General features: G+C 41.8%; 1 protein-coding gene across 1 annotated transcript in view; it reads left to right on the plus strand.

Moving 5' to 3' along the window:
* Positions 1 to 17,300, plus strand: part of FRYL (FRY like transcription coactivator) — a 416,688-nt gene that overhangs the window by 352,711 nt on the left and 46,677 nt on the right. Inside the window, exons 54-55 of the mRNA XM_084625954.1 lie at positions 191 to 394; positions 5,886 to 6,056. Of these exons, the coding sequence (XP_084482080.1) occupies positions 191 to 394; positions 5,886 to 6,056 (375 nt within the window). The remainder of the gene's footprint in view (positions 1 to 190; positions 395 to 5,885; positions 6,057 to 17,300) is intronic.

A 17,300-nucleotide genomic window follows, 5' to 3' on the forward strand; every position in this document is an offset into this window, starting at 1 on the left:
TAATCTTTTAAAGTAAAAACATCACTTAATATATTTAAAATTACAATAAAATTGAAGGGCTGATTGAAACTCTGTTCACAGTGCATTCAGTATTCCTGTGTCTTCTGTGTTGTCTTGGTGTGATCATTTCATTATTATATATTTGAGATATTTAGCATAAACTTCCTTTTGATTTTATTTTATTTTACAGGGTGAAAGTATGGACAACTTCAACTGGGGAGTCCGTAGGCGTTCACTCGACAGTATTGACAAGGGAGACACACCATCCCTTCAAGAATGTCAGTATTCTGGTAGCACACCCAGCTTGAACTTGACCAATCAGGAGGATACTGATGAGTCCTCAGAAGAGGAAGCAGCCCTGACTGCAAGTCAGATATTATCCCGATCACAGATGGTAAGTCATTCTTCTGTGAAAAGAATCAGTTTATAACCCAAGTTTATTTAAGCTTTAGTTAAATGAGTCTATCAACGGATCTCTTCAGAGAACATTTTTCGTGCCATTGTTATAAAAACTGACAGCTGCAAACTTAAATCTTCACCTGCATCTTTTAGAGGCAAATACTGCTCAAACCTTCCACCCGTAGTCGCAGAAAGCCTTGGATGCAGCTGCACTAGTGCAGTTCAGCTTTTGGGGAGGCATTTCTGAAGCCTATGAAGTGAGTTCACAATCTCAACTCAGCAAAAGAACTCTTCTATCAGCAGTAGATACATTACTGTTGAGGTTCCAGTGCAGTGTTCTTTCTTCCATCAATGCTCATTAAATATGTAGTACAATTTTTAAAAAACATTATAAAGATTATTCTTGTTTAAATATAAGATCTATGTTTTTCGCAAAAAGAAAAGGAGTACTTGTGGCACCTTAGAGACTAACCAATTTATTTGAGCATAAGCTTTCGTGGGCTAGAACCTACTTCATCAGATGCATGGAGTAGAAAATACAGGAGCAGGTATAAATGCATGAAAAGATGGGAGTTGCCTTATCAAATGTGAGGTAAGTCTAATGAGACAATTCAATTAACAGTAGGATACCAAGGCAGGAAAAATAACTTTTGTAGTGGTAATGAGAGTGGCCCATTTCAAACAGTTGACAAGAAGGTGTGAGTAACAATAGGGAGAAATTAGGTTTAGGTTTTGTAATGACCCAACCACTCCCAGTCTTTGTTCAGGCCTAATGTGATGGTGTCCAGTTTGCAAATTAATTCCAATTCTGCAGTTTCACGTTGGAGTCTGTTTTTGAAGTTTTTTTTGTTGACGAATTGCCATTTTTAGGTCTGTTATTGAGTGACTAGGGAAAATGATGTGTTCTCCTAATGGTTTTTGAATGTTATCAATCCTGATGTCAGATTTGTCCATTTATTCTTTTTCATAGAAACCGTCCATTTTGGCCAATGTACATGGCAGAGGGGCATTGCTGGCTGATGGCATATATCATATTGATAGACGTGCAGGTGAACAAGCCCCTGATAGTGTGGCTGTTGTGGTGTCCCTTGAATAGATATGTGGACAGAGTTGGCACTGGGGTTTGTTGCGAAGTTTGGTTTCTGGGTTGGTGTTTTTGTTGTGTGGTGTGTAGTTGCCTGTGAGTATTTGCTTCAGGTTGGGGGGCTGTCTGTGAGTGAGGACTGGCCTGTCTCCCAAGGTCTGTGAGTGAGGGATCATCCTTCAGCATAGGTTGTAGATTCCTGATGATGCACTGGAGAGGTTTTAGTTGGGGGCTGTAGGTGACGGCTAGTGGCGTTCTGTTACTTTATTTGTTGGGCCTGTCCTGTATTAGGTGACTTCTGGCATCCAGCTGTCTAAGGAGTACCGTTGATGGGCTTGAACATGAGTCCTAGAAAGTCTTCAGCTAAAAGGAATGGGAATGAGGGATCACTGAGTGCATAGAGAATCCTTCCTAGGAAACAAAGAATGGAAGCCTTGCATAATGACTTAGCCACTCCTAGTCTCTGTTTAAGCCTAAATTAATAGTATCCAATTTGCAAATGAATTCCAATTCAGCAGTTTCTCGCTGGAGTCTGGATTTTAAGTTTTTTTGTTGTAAGATAGTGACCTTCATGTCTGTGATTGCGTGACCAGAGAGATTGACGTGTTCTCCGACTGGTTTATGAATGTTATAATTCTTGACATCTGATTTGTGTCCATTTATTCTTTTACGTAGAGACTGTCCAGTTTGACCAATGTACATGGCAGAGGGGCATTGCTGGCACATGATGGCATATATCCCATTGGTGGATATGCAGGTGAACGAGCCTCTGATAGTGTGGCTGATGTTATTAGGCCCTGTGATGGTGTCCCCTGAATAGATATGTGGGCACATTTGGCAACAGGCTTTGTTGCAAGGATAGGTTCCTGGGTTAGTGGTTCTGTTGTGTGGTATGTGGTTGTTGGTGAGTATTTGCTTCAGGTTGGGGGGCTGTCTGTAGGCAAGGACTGGCCTCTCTCCCAAGATTTGTGAGAGTGTTGGGTCATCCTTCAGGATAGGTTGTAGATCCTTAATAATGCGTTGGAGGGGTTTTAGTTGGGGGCTGAAGGTGACGGCTAGTGGCGTTCTGTTATTTTCTTTGTTAGGCCTGTTCTGTAGTAGGTGACTTCTGGGAACTCTTCTGGCTCTATCAATCTGTTTCTTCACTTCCGCAGGTGGGTATTGTAGTTGTAAGAAAGCTTGACAGAGATCTTGTACGTGTTTGTCTCTGTCTGAGGGGTTGGAGCAAATGCGGTTGTATCGCAGAGCTTGGCTGTAGACGATGGATCGTGTGGTGTGGTCAGGGTGAAAGCTGGAGGCATGTAGGTAGGAATAGCGGTCAGTAGGTTTCCGGTATAGGGTGGTGTTTATGTGACCATTGTTTATTAGCACTGTAGTGTCCAGGAAGTGGATCTTTTGTGTGGACTGGACCAGGCTGAGGTTGATGGTGGGATGGAAATTGTTGAAATCATGGTGGAATTCCTCAAGGGCTTGTTTTCCATGGGTCCAGATGATGAAGATGTCATCAATATAGCACAAGTAGAGTAGGGGCTTTAGGGGACGAGAGCTGAGGAAGCGTTGTTCTAAATCAGCCATAAAAATGTTGGCATACTGAGGGGCCATGCAGGTACCCATAGCAGTGCCGCTGATCTGATTTCTCCCTATTGTTACTCACACCTTCTTGTCAACTGTTTGAAATGGGCCACTCTCATTACCACTACAAAAGTTATTTTTCCTGCCTTGGTATCCTACTGTTAATTGAATTGTCTCATTAGACTGACCTCACATTTGATAAGGCAACTCCCATCTTTTCATGCATTTATACCTGCTCCTGTATTTTCCACTCCATGCATCTGATGAAGTAGGTTCTAGCTGAAGAAGGTTTATGCTCAAATAAATTGGTTAGTCTCTAAGGTGCCACAAGTACTCCTTTTCTTTTTGCGAATACAGACTAACATGGCTGTTACTCTGAAATCTATGTTTTTGTAGTTTTTGACAAAAGAAAGCTTGGATTCCTCATTTGCAAGCTGAAATAATTGAAGTGCAAAAATAAATAACAGCCACAGATCTTATGGGACTTCTATTAGCGTTCCACCTTTAAAATTGCTAATCTGTTCCATTCTCATTCATTATGTACTATATAAAATAGACTAATGCAATACTACTTCCTATGTATGTCTCATTTGTATAAATTATCACAGGATTAAATTAAATTTTCTCCAGTGCAGCTATTTGCAGGTCTAAATATTCATACTAGAGAAATCTGTGATGATATTCTAGATGATTTTGTAATGTGAAAACAAATATTGGTTGTCAGTAGTAGTTTTTCTTGTAGGAAAAGAATGATCTTCCTGTTATGGTCTTCTTCCCTTACAGTTAGGTGTTGATATACCACCTAAGATCATCTTCCATTTTTAAATTTTGAAAATAGGTTAAGATATAAACTATACCTTTGGAGATAGGATAACTTAGGGACTTTGTAATGGGTTATAAAGCCTTCTCTGTCTTGTTCGGTAGTGCAAATTCCAAGGTCTTGGTACAGTTCTGGGAACAGGTATCCACATCACAAAAACCACAATCATAATTGGCACTAAATTTTCATCCTTAGCAGAGAAACAAAGGATTGAGTGGATGTGGAATCAAAACAACTTTTTATTTTTATTTATTCTTTTAATAAAATTACAATAATTTTAATCCAGGTAAACATTTAAGTATTACAAGATTTCTCATTATTACAAGAAATTGTCTACTCTACCCCATCCCAAATAAAAAAAACCTCACTAAATTGATCATGTATACATAAAATGATAGCACAGAAATAATCACTTTACCATCAACTATACTTTTTTTAAAAAAAAGCTGTAAAGAGAGCCAGAAATCAAACATAGCTATTCATAGGTAGCAAAGAACTATTTAAATTATCCTGATTAGCACCCCATTTAAATTAGCTTTTTTTGGCGTCATTATGTCAATAGGAAGACTCTATCATCACTATAGCTGAGGTAAAAGAAACATTTTTGGTTTTTTTGATCTTCAGAAAATTTCTGTTTCACAAGAAACAACATAAAAGCTTAGATAATTAAAAGAATTTAGGAGATAATGTCAGTATTTTTCTAATATGATTATGGGTTCTTCAGATACCAGGAAAAATTAAAACTTTTATTTTAAAACAGTATATTACCCTATATTCTTCATATAGAGTATGTCTACACTGCACTTAAACACCTGCAGCTGGCTCGTGTCAGCTGGCTCGTGTCAGATGGTTCAGGCTGCAGGGCTATAAAATTGTGGTGTAGACATTCAGGCATGCGCTGGAGCCTGAGATCTGGGACCTGGGACCTAGCGCCGCGGCACCAGCCTGAGCCCAAATGTCTACACCACAATTTTACAGCCTCACAACCTGAGCCACACAACCCAAGTCAGCTGACACAGTCCAGCCATGGGTGTTTAATTGTAGGCATAACCACGGTATGCATAGTATATTCTAGGTCCTATGGTGTTGCCTGTGACCTTTCTGTTTGACACAGATGAAGTGATATATCTGAAGGATATATAAGAGGTATATGAAATATATTTAGACCGTATAGTGGGGAACAAATTTGGCCAAGAAATTCAATACGAATTATACTTGTCAAATAACTTGACCCTTTAATAAAGATTCTGGAATATGTGATGCCCTTATATTAATATCACCAATGAAACCAAATCCAACTTTATATTAATAAAATTCAGATAATTTGGATTGCTGCAAAAATTGCTCTTAGTGTAACTATTAGAATTGTATTAGCAGTCTGTGTCTAGCTAGTTGAACTGCCTCAAAAGCAGTAATGCTGGTTGGGAAGAGAGAGGGAACCTACTCTTTACATCACTTTGGTGTTACAGTGACATTGGCTGGAAAAAATCTTCTCTACTACCATCCTCCTTAATTATCTTCCTCCTTTTAGGACACCTATTCAAAAAGAGGAAATAAAGACACCTTGTTACCGTACAAAAATGGAAATTAGAAATTATAGACTCAAAAAAGAAACAAATCCTTGGAGGTAGTCATAGGTGAGGCACATTTATGCAAAAGCTTGCACTATCACTGCCCAGGCCAAAGAATTTCAATCTAGCATCTTTCAGAAGCACAAAAAAATCTTTATTAACAAAATAGAGAACATTTTCTGTGTACCAAAAATGACCTTTAAACTCCCTTTGAAGGAAAGTTAAATGTTGGAGACATGCACATAATGTTTTGAGTGGCGATGTAGAGTACTTTATTAATATATGGGGGTTTTTCTGTGATGTGCAGATAAACAATAATACTTATTTGGTTGAAGCAAACTATTTTCAAACAAACTTCAGTTAATTTCTTGTTGTCTTTAGCTTATACGGTTCCAGTCATCCACTGAAATATTTCACATTTGTTTTTTTTCTCTCTTAGTTAAACAGTGATTCTGCCATAGATGAAACAATATCAGATCGTGCAAGTTCATTATTGCAGTCTCAAGACTCCACTAGCAGTATGGGAACAGAAGAGGTGCTTCAAATAAGAGCTGAGACCCCAAGTTTGGAGGCTTCGCCTCTAGATAACTCTAGCAACCAGCTGCCTGAGGTGGGGAGAAATGTGGGCTGGTGCATGACTGATTTGGGCTCTTTCTAGCACTGCATAGCAGCTTTTGCTTTCTTTTCAACAGAATTTTCATCTGTTAAACTGATTATTTGATTTATCTTCAATATTTTTAACCTGTTGGCCTTTCTTATTGAATAGAAAATTTCTCCTGGGAATGAAAATCTCTTATGATGGACTCAGGAAATTTACCACAGATTAAAAATATTCTTGACGTACTATTAATGAGCATTTTGTGGTGAAGAATAACAATAGGCTTGTGTGAGAGATGCTTTTCCTGGGTATGGTGAAAATCTTTCTGTGGCAATATTTTCTTTTAAAAACGTTTTGCTTTTTTGCTTTCTTTGGGTTTATGTGATTTGGTGCTATGGATTGGGATTAAAACCTCAGGTCAGCTGTGTTAGTAGTTGATTCAATCAAATAAGCCTTTAAAAAGGATCTCAGAATTCTAGTGGTGTATTTTTTTGGAAAGCCCTGTGTGGAGTAAGCCAGATTCCAGCTAATAGCCGCCCAGAAATCTGTGAGTATTTTAGTTTCTTGGTTGATTTAAGATAACAAAATTAATTTTAAAACAAAACTAGTTCACTTGCTACTGTTTCTACAGTACCTAATATCTTTAGATGAAAACTTCATATATGGAGGTTTTATTTGACTGGAAAGTGAACTTGACTTGTTTTAGGCTGCCTTTTGTAATTTCTAGGTCTAGTAAAGATTACCAGGGTAATTTTCAATTCCATTATAATTGGAAAAGCACTGGATTATTTATTGCTTGTCTAAAAAACAAAAACAAATTCTGTCAGCTCTTATGGAAAAGTAAACTCTCCCAATATAGTATTTGGTTAACGGGGAATGAGGGGACTATATATTCTTGGAGCAGTACTAATCTCTCCACCATACCAAGCTAGATGTGGGACAGAGGGGCACTATAGTGAAGGAAAGTAAATCCTGGCTCAGTGGATCTGCATCTTCCTGGAACAAGATTCACCAGAGCAGGGTCCTCTGCTTCCTTGCTCTCCATTTCTGGTCCAGTCTCAGACGCAGCTTATTTTTCTTTTTCTTACTTCTTTCTTTAGCCCTTCCTATCCCCCTTACTTTTGTTTACTGTGTTCTTCTCACCACCCCCAACACTTGGTTAAAAGACGTATATTGTAATCATTTGAAAACCCCTACCAAAAGAAATATCCTTTTATTCAAGTCTAAAACTATTTCTTATTAAAACCCTGAATGGATACACGGAGTGTAAACTGAGTTGTAAGACAACTTCAGCAACCTTGCACTGCCCAGTGGAAAGCATGACATCACAGCTGCTTGGCTGGATGAGCTTTCCCTTCATTGGTGGAGAGATCAGTTAGGTGAACAGCTTGTATTGCTGTTATAGTTGAAGGTGTATGACTAATTCCCCGTCCAGCATATTAATGCCCCTGTTTTTCAAGTGGATCCAGGCAGGTAAATGCTTACCCACATGAGCCCCATTGAGGCCAGCGGGGCTCCTTGGGAGTACAAAAGTCCACCCATGATGAGCCAGTTGTAGGTCTGGACCCTAAAACTTTATCACAACTTGTTTAATTTATATCGTTTGTGCTAGTCCTGATAGAAAATAAAATGGAAACACTGGAATTTTATACGTAAGGGCCCCTCTCAGCAGCCAGTGATTTGATACTAGTAAGACACAACTTAAAATGCTACATTTGTGTTTCAAAGTCATACAAATTCATCTAAATGAAACCTGTCAACTGCTCCATTGTTTGCATTACCCTGTAAGAAAACTTGAAATTCTTCTTTGAATGCTGGTTCATACCTGTATTCCACTGTGGGCATGCATGCGCGCTATGCTTCTGAGACAGGAAGATTTTTGCTAGCAGTGTCTGTTGGTCCGTGCCTGTGCCCTTCCTCTCCTCATGCTTCAAACTGAGGGCATAAGGTGTGGTGCAGACTAACCACCCCTGTAGTTCCTTTCTACCACTGTGTAGTCTGAGATGGAACTTCCTCAGTGTTCATGGAGTGTCTCTCTTCCACTCTTTCTGTAAATATTTTAAATATATTGTTAGTTTTAAATACCAAGCCAGTTCTTAGTTCTGATAATTAAAGTAGTTAGTACTCTTTTTCCTTTGAGACATTCCAGATACTGGTCTGTGAGAATAACTCCCTACCTGTTATGGTAAAACAATGATCTGTCCTAATCCTGACAGTTTCCCTATTTACTTAACTCTTTGCATTTGCTGAAGTAAATTTTGGTTTATTGGATACTTAGCATAAGAGAACAGGATTATAGAAAAGGAACAGGCCAATTTAGGATATATAATTGCTATAATATTTATACTTAATACATACTAAGTATTATAGCAGTTATATAGCCTAAATATATAAACATATGATGCAAATAGTACATATTATTAACTATAAATATATATACACAAACAACAGTATACATTAGTCAACAGATTGGTCCATGAGGCCCCAATCTGACCCAGACTGGGCAGAGCCACCTGTACAGTGGTCAGAGGTGCCAAGAGGCATGGTTCCTAGCACAGGGACCTTGGACTCATGGACTGAAAAGAATAGAAACCAGTACTCCTCTTCCTTGCATGGACAAGAGAGTGAAAAGCACACTCTTCAAAGGAAAGAGAGCCCCTTGCAGATCCTCTTCTAAGAGGAAAACTTCTTCCCCTGCACTATGCAAGTTGAGTGATCCCCATTACAGGAAGTTCAGGTGTTCAAAAGGGACATGGTATTGACCCCTGAGTTCCAAAGAATAAAAGTGCCTCCAGACCAGCACCTGCCACAGCAGCAGTGGGGCCATCCTCGGAAAAACACTGTTGTTGGATAAACACAAAGCACCCCCTTCACTGATGGTTAAACTTCTCACCAGACTGACTCCACTGGTCCAGGCAGACACGACATCTCCTCAGTCAGCAGATAAATATACAGCCTGTGAGGACATTGTTGCCCACCCAGATCCAGAGACCGCCCCCCCATCTTGTTGTACCCAGTCCTTTCAAGAGAGATCTTGACACCATTGGTCCAGGATTGGCATGAGAGAGAAATCCACTCTTTCATGCCTTCTACCAGCAGGCGGATCCCAAGATCCATGGTACCGTCTGCACTGGAACTTACTTTTGCCTCTTCTGGCAAATCAGATGACAATGTGAGGGAGTCCATCCCTCCCCCCCCCCCAAAAGGCAGGAGGTTAGCCCAGATAGAGGATCCAGACTCTTGCTCTCCTGCTCTCATAAATCAGGGTCCCCAACTCAGAACTGGTGGTACCCTATGCTATCCCAACAAACATTCGACTCATTTCACTGGCCCTACTGGGGACAATGGGATCTATATGTGCATTACCCAGAATCTGTATGTTCCCATCAGAAATCACGCCATCCCTCCCCTCACAGAGAGGAACCTGAACTTCCTCAGAAACTGATAGAAGAGGGAAGAGCAACTGGAACCGATGGAACCACTGGCTCCAACAAGAACGTCATCATCTTCCCCAGATGAGGCAATTGTGCTGGCCTCATCTTCTCCATCTGGAGATCACAGGCAATTTTAGAATCTATTAAGGAGGTTTGCAGAGACACTCCAAATCTCAGTAGAGAGACAGTATAGAAGACTTCACAAACTTTTAGACATCTTACAGAGCTATGGGGCCTAGCCTGGAGCCTGCTACTGTTGTCTGGAATAAACCAGCAATGTGTGTTCCCACTCTAAAGAGGACAGAGAAGAAATACTATGTAACATCCAAGGGAGCAGAATATTTATTTACACACCCTGTCCCAAACTCATCAGTCATCCAGGCTGCCTTGGAGAAGAGCAAACAACATCAAACCCAATCCACTCCATCTGACAAGGATGCTAAACGTTTAGACTTACTGGACAGAAATGTCTTCATTTCAACCACCCTACAATTCCGTATAGCCAACTGCCATGCATTGATCTCCAAATACAACTTCGTTAACTGTTCCGTGATTGCAGAATTTACAAACTTCCACAGGAAGATAGAACTCAGTTTCAAGTTTTCATTGAGGAAGGAAAATTGATCACTAGGTCATCCCTCCAAGCTGCATTCAATGCATGAGACATGGCCTCGCTGTCTATGGCGACAGCTGTTGTCATGCATCGAGCATGGTGGCTTTGCTCCTCTGGATTCCCCAAAGAAATCCAATCTACAGTGGAAGATTTGCCTTTTGAAAGGAACAATCTGTTTAGTGAGAAAACAGGTAATTTAACAGATCTGTTGGCAGATAACAGACAGATGGGTGCTTAACATCATCCATGCAAGCTATACTATAGAATTTCTCCCCCTATCTGCTCCAAAAGCTGCTTATCCATCTCTCTTCAGGGACCACTGTCATTAGAGGATACTCATTCAAGAGGTGGGCACTCTCCTTTGACAGGGGGCTATGGAATGCATACCTACCCCACATCTATGGAAAGGGTTTTACTCCAAAGTATTTCCTCATCCCCAAGAAAAAGGAAGGATTGAGACCCATCTTGGAACCCTCAAAACTAAATGTCTTCATCCACAAATCAAATTTAAGGATGGTCAACCTGTCCCCAGTGAAATAAAGGCTGCTGGTTTGCAGCTCTCAATATGCCTACTTCCATATAGACATCCACCCCACACATAAGGTTTCTAAGGTTTGCGGTGGGCCTGAACCATTATCAATATAAGGTGCTCCCATTTGGCCTTGCTACAGCACAAGGGTATTCACAAAAATACACCCAGTAGTGGCAGCCTACTTCAGATATCAGTTTTTCCCTACCTCGACATCTCACTACTTATGTGGGAAATCTCAGCAGGAGGTATTGACAGCAACCACTTTCCTGCTCAGTCTTCTATCACTGGGACTCTGCGTAAACATAGAAAAGTCTCCATTTTAGTTCCAGCACAAACTATAGAATTTATCAGAGTGACTCTGGACTCTGTCAGGACCAAAGTGTACCTGCCAAAGGACAGATTCCAGTCCATAGAGGAACTTGTCAGTCAGCTCTGGCTGATCCCGCAGACATCAGTTCATTCATGTATCATCCTTTTAGATCACATGGTGTCCTGTACATATGTGATCCCCTTCATGAGACTTGTCTCCATTGCCTGACAGGCTTGGATTCGATTAGTATACGTAGCAGGCAGACAAACAAGGTATGGATAAGCTTGTCTCACTCCCACACAGCTAGCTTCTCTAGCTTGGTGGGAGGATAGGGATGAAGTGTGTGGGGGAGTGCCCTTTACTCCTCCACCAATTATCACAGATGCCTCCTTGTTAAGATGGGGTGCCTGCCTGGATGAACATACAGTGCAAGACACGTGGACTCCCCAGGAGTCCGGGATGCACAAAGACTCATAGACTTTAAGGCCAGAAGGGACCATCATGATCATTTAATCTGACCTCCTGCACATTGCAGGCCACAGAACATTCACCCACCCACTCCTGTAATAGGCCCATACCCTCTGCCTCAAATCTTGATTTAAAGACTTCAAATTACAGAGAATCCACCATTTACTGTAGTTCAAACCAGCAAGTGACCTGTGCCCTGTGGTGCAGAGGAAGGCCAAAAAAAACCCAGGAAGATTCCTTCCCAACCCCAAATATGGCAGTCCTTAGACCCTGAGAATGTGGGCTCAGTCCAACAGCTTAGACACCTGGGAAAAAATTCTCGGTAATAACTCAGAGCCCTCTCCATCTAGTTTCCCATCTCCAGCCCTTAGAAATATTTGTTTCTAGTAGTGGATGGGCCATTGTGACAATGTCAGCATACCATCCCCTCCATAAACTTATCAAACTCAGTCTTGAAACAAATTACCATATATAGTCATTCATTACCCTCATAGAATCATAGAATAACAGAGGTGGAAGGGACCTCTGGAGGCCATCTAGTCCAACCCCCTGCCCAGAGCAGGACCAATCCCAACTAAATCATCCCAGCCAGGGCTTTGTCAAGCCTGACCTTAAAAACTTCTAAGGAAGAGGATTCCACCACCTCCCTAGGTAACGCATTCCAGTGTTTCACCACTCTCCTACTGAAAAAGTTTTTCCTAATATCCAACCTAAACCTCCCCCACTGCAACTTGAGACCATTACTCCTTGTCCTGTCATCTGCTATCACTGAGAATAGTCTAGATCCATCCTCTTTGGATCCACCTTTCAGGTAGTTAAAAGCAGCTATCAAATCCCCCCTCATTCTTCTCTTCCGTAGACTAAACAATCCCAGTTCCCTCAGCCTCTCCTCATAACTCATGTGTTCCAGTCCCCTAATCATTTTTGTTGCCCTTCGCTGGACTCTCTCCAATTTATCCACATCCTTCTTGTAGTGTGGGGTCCAAAACTGGACACAGTACTCCAGATGAGGCCTCACCAATGTCGACTAGAGGGGAATGATCACGTCCCTCGATCTGCTGGCAATGCCCCTACTTATACATCCCAAAATGCCATTGGCCTTCTTGGCAACAAGGGCACACTGTTGACTCATATCCAGCTTCTCGTCCACTGTCACCCCTAGGTCCTTCTCTGCAGAACTGCTGCCTAGCCATTCTGTCCCTAGTCTGTAGCGGTGCATTGGATTCTTCCATCCTAAGAGCAGGACTCTGCACTTGTCCTTGTTGAACCTCATCAGATTTCTTTTGGCCCAATCCTCCAATTTGTCTAGGTCCCTCTGTATCCTATCCCTACCGTCCAGCGTATCTACCACTCCTCCCAGTTTAGTGTCATCTGCAAACTTGCTGAGGGTGCAATCCACACCATCCTCCAGATCATTAATGAAGATATTGAACAAAACCGGCCCCAGGACCGACCCTTGAGGCACTCCGCTAGATACCGGCTGCCAACTAGACATGGAGCCATTGATCACTACTCGTTGAGCCCGACAATCTAGCCAACTTTCTACCCACCTTGTTGTGCATCCATCCAGCCCATACTTCTTTAACTTGCTGACAAGAATACTGTGGGAGACTGTGTCAAAAGCTTTGCTCAAGTTGAGGAATAACACGTCCACTGTTTTCCCTTCATCCACAGAACCAGTTACCTCATCATAGAAGGCAATTAGATTAGTCAGGCATGACTTGCCCTTGGTGAATCCATGCTGACTGTTCCTGATCACTTTTCTCTCGTCTAAGTGCTTCAGAATTGATTCCTTGAGGACATGCTCCATGATTTTTCCGGAGACTGAGGTGAGGCTGACTGGCCTGTAGTTCCCAGGATCATCCTTCTTCCCTTTTTTAAAGATGGGCACTACATTAGCCTTTTTCCAATCTTCCGGGACTTCCCCCGATCGCCATGAATTTTCAAAGATAATGGTCAATGGCTCTGCAATCACATCTGCCAATTCCTTTAGCACTCTCGGATGCAACGCATCCGGCCCCATGGACTTGTGCACATCCAGTTTTTCTAAATAGTCCTGAACCACTTCTTCCTTCACAGGGGGCTGGCCACCTCCTCCCCATGCTGTGCTGCCCAGTGCAGTAGTCTGGGAGCTGACCTTGTTCGTGAAGACAGAGGCAAAAAAAAAGCATTGAGTACGTTAGCTTTTTCCACATCCTCTGTCACCAGGTTGCCTCCCTCATTTAGTAAGGGGCCCACACTTTCCTTGGCTTTCTTCTTATTGCCAACATGCCTGAAGAAACCCTTCTTGTTACTCTTAACATCCCTCGCTAGCTGCAACTCCAGGTGTGATTTAGCCTTCCTGATTCCATTCCTACATGCCCAAGCAATATTTATATACTCATCCCTGGTCATTTGTCCAATCTTCCACTTCTTGTAAGCCTCTTTTTTGTGTTTAAGATCAGCAAGGATTTCACTGTTAAGCCAAGCTGGTCGCCTGCCATATTTACTATTCTTTCTACACATCAGGATGGTTTGTCCCTGTAACTTCAATAAGGATGCTTTAAAATACAGCCAGCTCTCCTGGACTCCTTTCCCCCTCATGTTATTCTCCCAGGGGATCTTGCCTATCAGTTCCCTGAGGGAGTCAAAGTCTGCTTTTCTGAAGTTCAGGGTCCATATTCTGCTGCTTTCCTTTCTTCCTTGTGTCAGGATCCTGAACTCAACCATCTCATGGTCACTGCCTCCCAGGTTCCCATCCACTTTTGCTTCCCCTACTAATTCTTCCCGGTTTGTGAGCAGGAGGTCAAGAAGAGCTCCACCCCTCGTTGATTCCTCCGGCACTTGCACCAGGAAATTGTCCCCTACAATTTCCAAAAACTTCCTGGATTATCTGTGCATCGCTGTATTGCTCTCCCTGCAGATATCAGGATGGTTGAAGTCGCCCATGAGAACCAGGGCGTGCGATCTAGTAGCTTCTGCGACTTGCTGGAAGAAAGCCTCGTCCACCTCATCCCCCTGGTCCGGTGGTCTATAGCAGACTCCCACCACGACATCACCCTTGATACTCAGGCTTCTAAACTTAATCCAGAGACTCTCAGGTTTTTCTGCAGTTTCATTCTTGAGCTCTGAGCAGTCATACTGCTCCCTTACATACAGTGCAACTCCCCCACCTTTTCTGGCCTCCCTGTCCTTCCTGAACAGTTTATACCCATCCATGACAGTACTCCAGTTACGCGAGTTATCCCACCAAGTCTCCGTTATTCCAGTCACATCACCCTGTTCATTTATAAGTCGACCCCCCAAGATGGATAGGTAAAAATAGTAAAAACTGTATGATCCTTTCATAAGCCGACCTTATATTTCAGGGGTTGGCAAACTTTGGCTCCCGACTCGTCAGGGGTTGCTGGCGAGTCGGGAATGCTCCAGGTAAACAAAACATCCCGACTCGTCAGGGGTTGCTGGCGAGTCGGGATGTTTTGTTTACCTGGAGCATTCATAGGCATGGAGCCCTTTAATTCCCTTTGGCTGTAGTTCGCCGTTCCCAGCCAATGGGAGCTGCGGGAAGTGGCACACCACTTCCCGCAGCTCCCATTGGCTAGGAACGGCGAACTGCGGCCACAGGGAATTGAGGGGCTCCATGCCTGCAGACACTCCAGATAAACAAAATGACAATGCATTAGATATTCAATTCAATGATTTCATAGAGTTTAAAATCATCAAATTTTGGTGTAGACCCGTTTATAAGCCGACCCCCGCTCTTTGATGCATCACTTTTTTACCAAAAATATTTGGCTTATGATCGAGTATATACGGTAGGTATTTTTGCCCCACTACTCCCCATGGAAAGCTGTTCCAGAACTTCACTCCTCTGATGGTTAATTTAATGTCATGCCTAAACTTACTTATGGCCAGTTTATATCCATTTGTTCTTGTGCCAAGATTGGCCCTTAACCTAGATAACTCGTCTCCCTCCTTAGTGTTCATCCCTCTGATGTATTTCTAGAGAACAATCATATCTCCCCTGAGCCTTCATTTTGTTCGGCTAAGCAAGACAAGATCCTTAAGTCTCCTCTTCTAAGTTAGGTTCTCCGTTCCTCTGATCATACTAGTAGCCCTTCTCTGCACCTGTTCCAGTTTGAATTCATCTTTCTTAAACATAGGGAATGAGAATTGTACACAGTATTCCAAATGAAATCTCACCAGTGCCTTGTATAATGATGATAACACTTCCCTATCTCTACTGGCAATACCTCACCTGATATGCATCCTAGGATTGCATTAGTCTTTTTCATGGCTGCATCACATTGGCATTTCATAGTCATCCTGTGATTGACCAGTATACCCAGGTCTTTCTCGTACTCTGTCACTTCCAACTGATACGTCCCCAGCTTATAGCAAAAATTCTTGTTGTAAGTCTCTAAGGGCATGACCTTGCACTTTGCACTATTAAATTTCATCCTATTTCTGTTACACCGATTTTCCAGGTCATCCAAATCTTCTCGTATGACATTCTAGTCCTCCTACATATTGGCAATGCCTCCCAACTTTGTGTCATCTGCAAAGTTTGTTAGCACACTTCCATTTTTTATGCCCAGGGCACGAATGAAAATGTTAAATAAAATTGGGCCCAACACTAGTTCTTGAGGAATTCCACTAGTAACCTCCCTCCACCTGGCAGTTCACCTTTCTGCATAACCTGTTTCAGTCTCCTCTTTAATGATTTTGTCATCCATCTTCATCAATTTAATAATTTCCCATGTGGATCTTTATCAAATGCTTTAATCCAGGTGAAATGCTGAAATCCACGTAGATTAGATCTACATTTCGTTTATCTAGAAAATCGGTTATCTTGTCAAAGAAAGAGATCAAGTTGGTCTGGCATGATCTACTTTTTGTAAAACCATGTTGCATTTTATCCTAATTACCATTTACCTCTATGTCCTTAACTACTGTCTTTCAAAATTTGTTCTAAAACCTTGCATATAACTGAGGTCAAACTAATGGGCCTGTATTCATTTATGGCAATGTATACATTTAGGTGTTTGGCCATACCTAGAGTGTCTTTAATCTGCACCCCTCTTCAGTGTTTAGTGGTCTCTCTTCTTCTTTCCTGGTTTTCTTTTTATTTATATGGCTAAAGAATCTTTTAGAATAGGTTTTACTTTCCTTTGCAAGGTCTAACTCTGCCTGGCTTTTCGCAGTTCTCACTTTTTCTCTACACTTTTTGACCTCAAAGAGGTAGTTTTCCTTGCTGATCCATCCCTTGTTCCATTCCTAATAGGCTTTCTCTTAATAACCTGTTTTGAGATGCTTCTCCATCCACTTTGGTCTGCAACCCTTCCCTATGATTTTTTTCCCCTTGCTTGGAACGTAGGCTTCAGATAGTTTCTGCAACTTTGACTTTTACTTTCAAGACTCACATTCAGATCCTTGAGTTCTTCTTCAGTCCAGTCCACTTCCCTAACTAATTCCTTACATTTTTTAAAAAGTTTTTGCCCTTTTGAAATCAAGGACCCTAGCTGCAGGCCTGTTTTTGTTTATCCTTCCAATTTAAACTGAATTAACTCATGATTACTTGAATCAAGGTTGTCCTCTACAACCAGTTCTTCTATGAGGTCCTTGCTACTTACCAATACTAAATCTAAAAGGGCATCACCTCTTCTTGGTTCGGTGACTGTTTGGTGAAGAAATTTGTTGGCTACTGCATCCAAAGATATGTGGGCGCTACCATTATTAGTAGCACCTGCCCTCCAATCTGTAGCTGGGAAATTAGTCTCCCATAATCACACAATACCCAGTAGTATTTATTTTCATTAAAAATATTAAAGAGGTCGCTATCTATATCCAAATGAGATCATAGGGGTCTGGGCAAACCAGGTGCAGTATCGCAGTTGAGCCTCTGTTACTTTTCTTCTTC

Source organism: Lepidochelys olivacea (assembly GCF_965140295.1).
Source record: "Lepidochelys olivacea isolate rLepOli2 genome assembly, chromosome: 4".
Taxonomy (NCBI): Eukaryota; Metazoa; Chordata; order Testudines; family Cheloniidae; genus Lepidochelys; species Lepidochelys olivacea.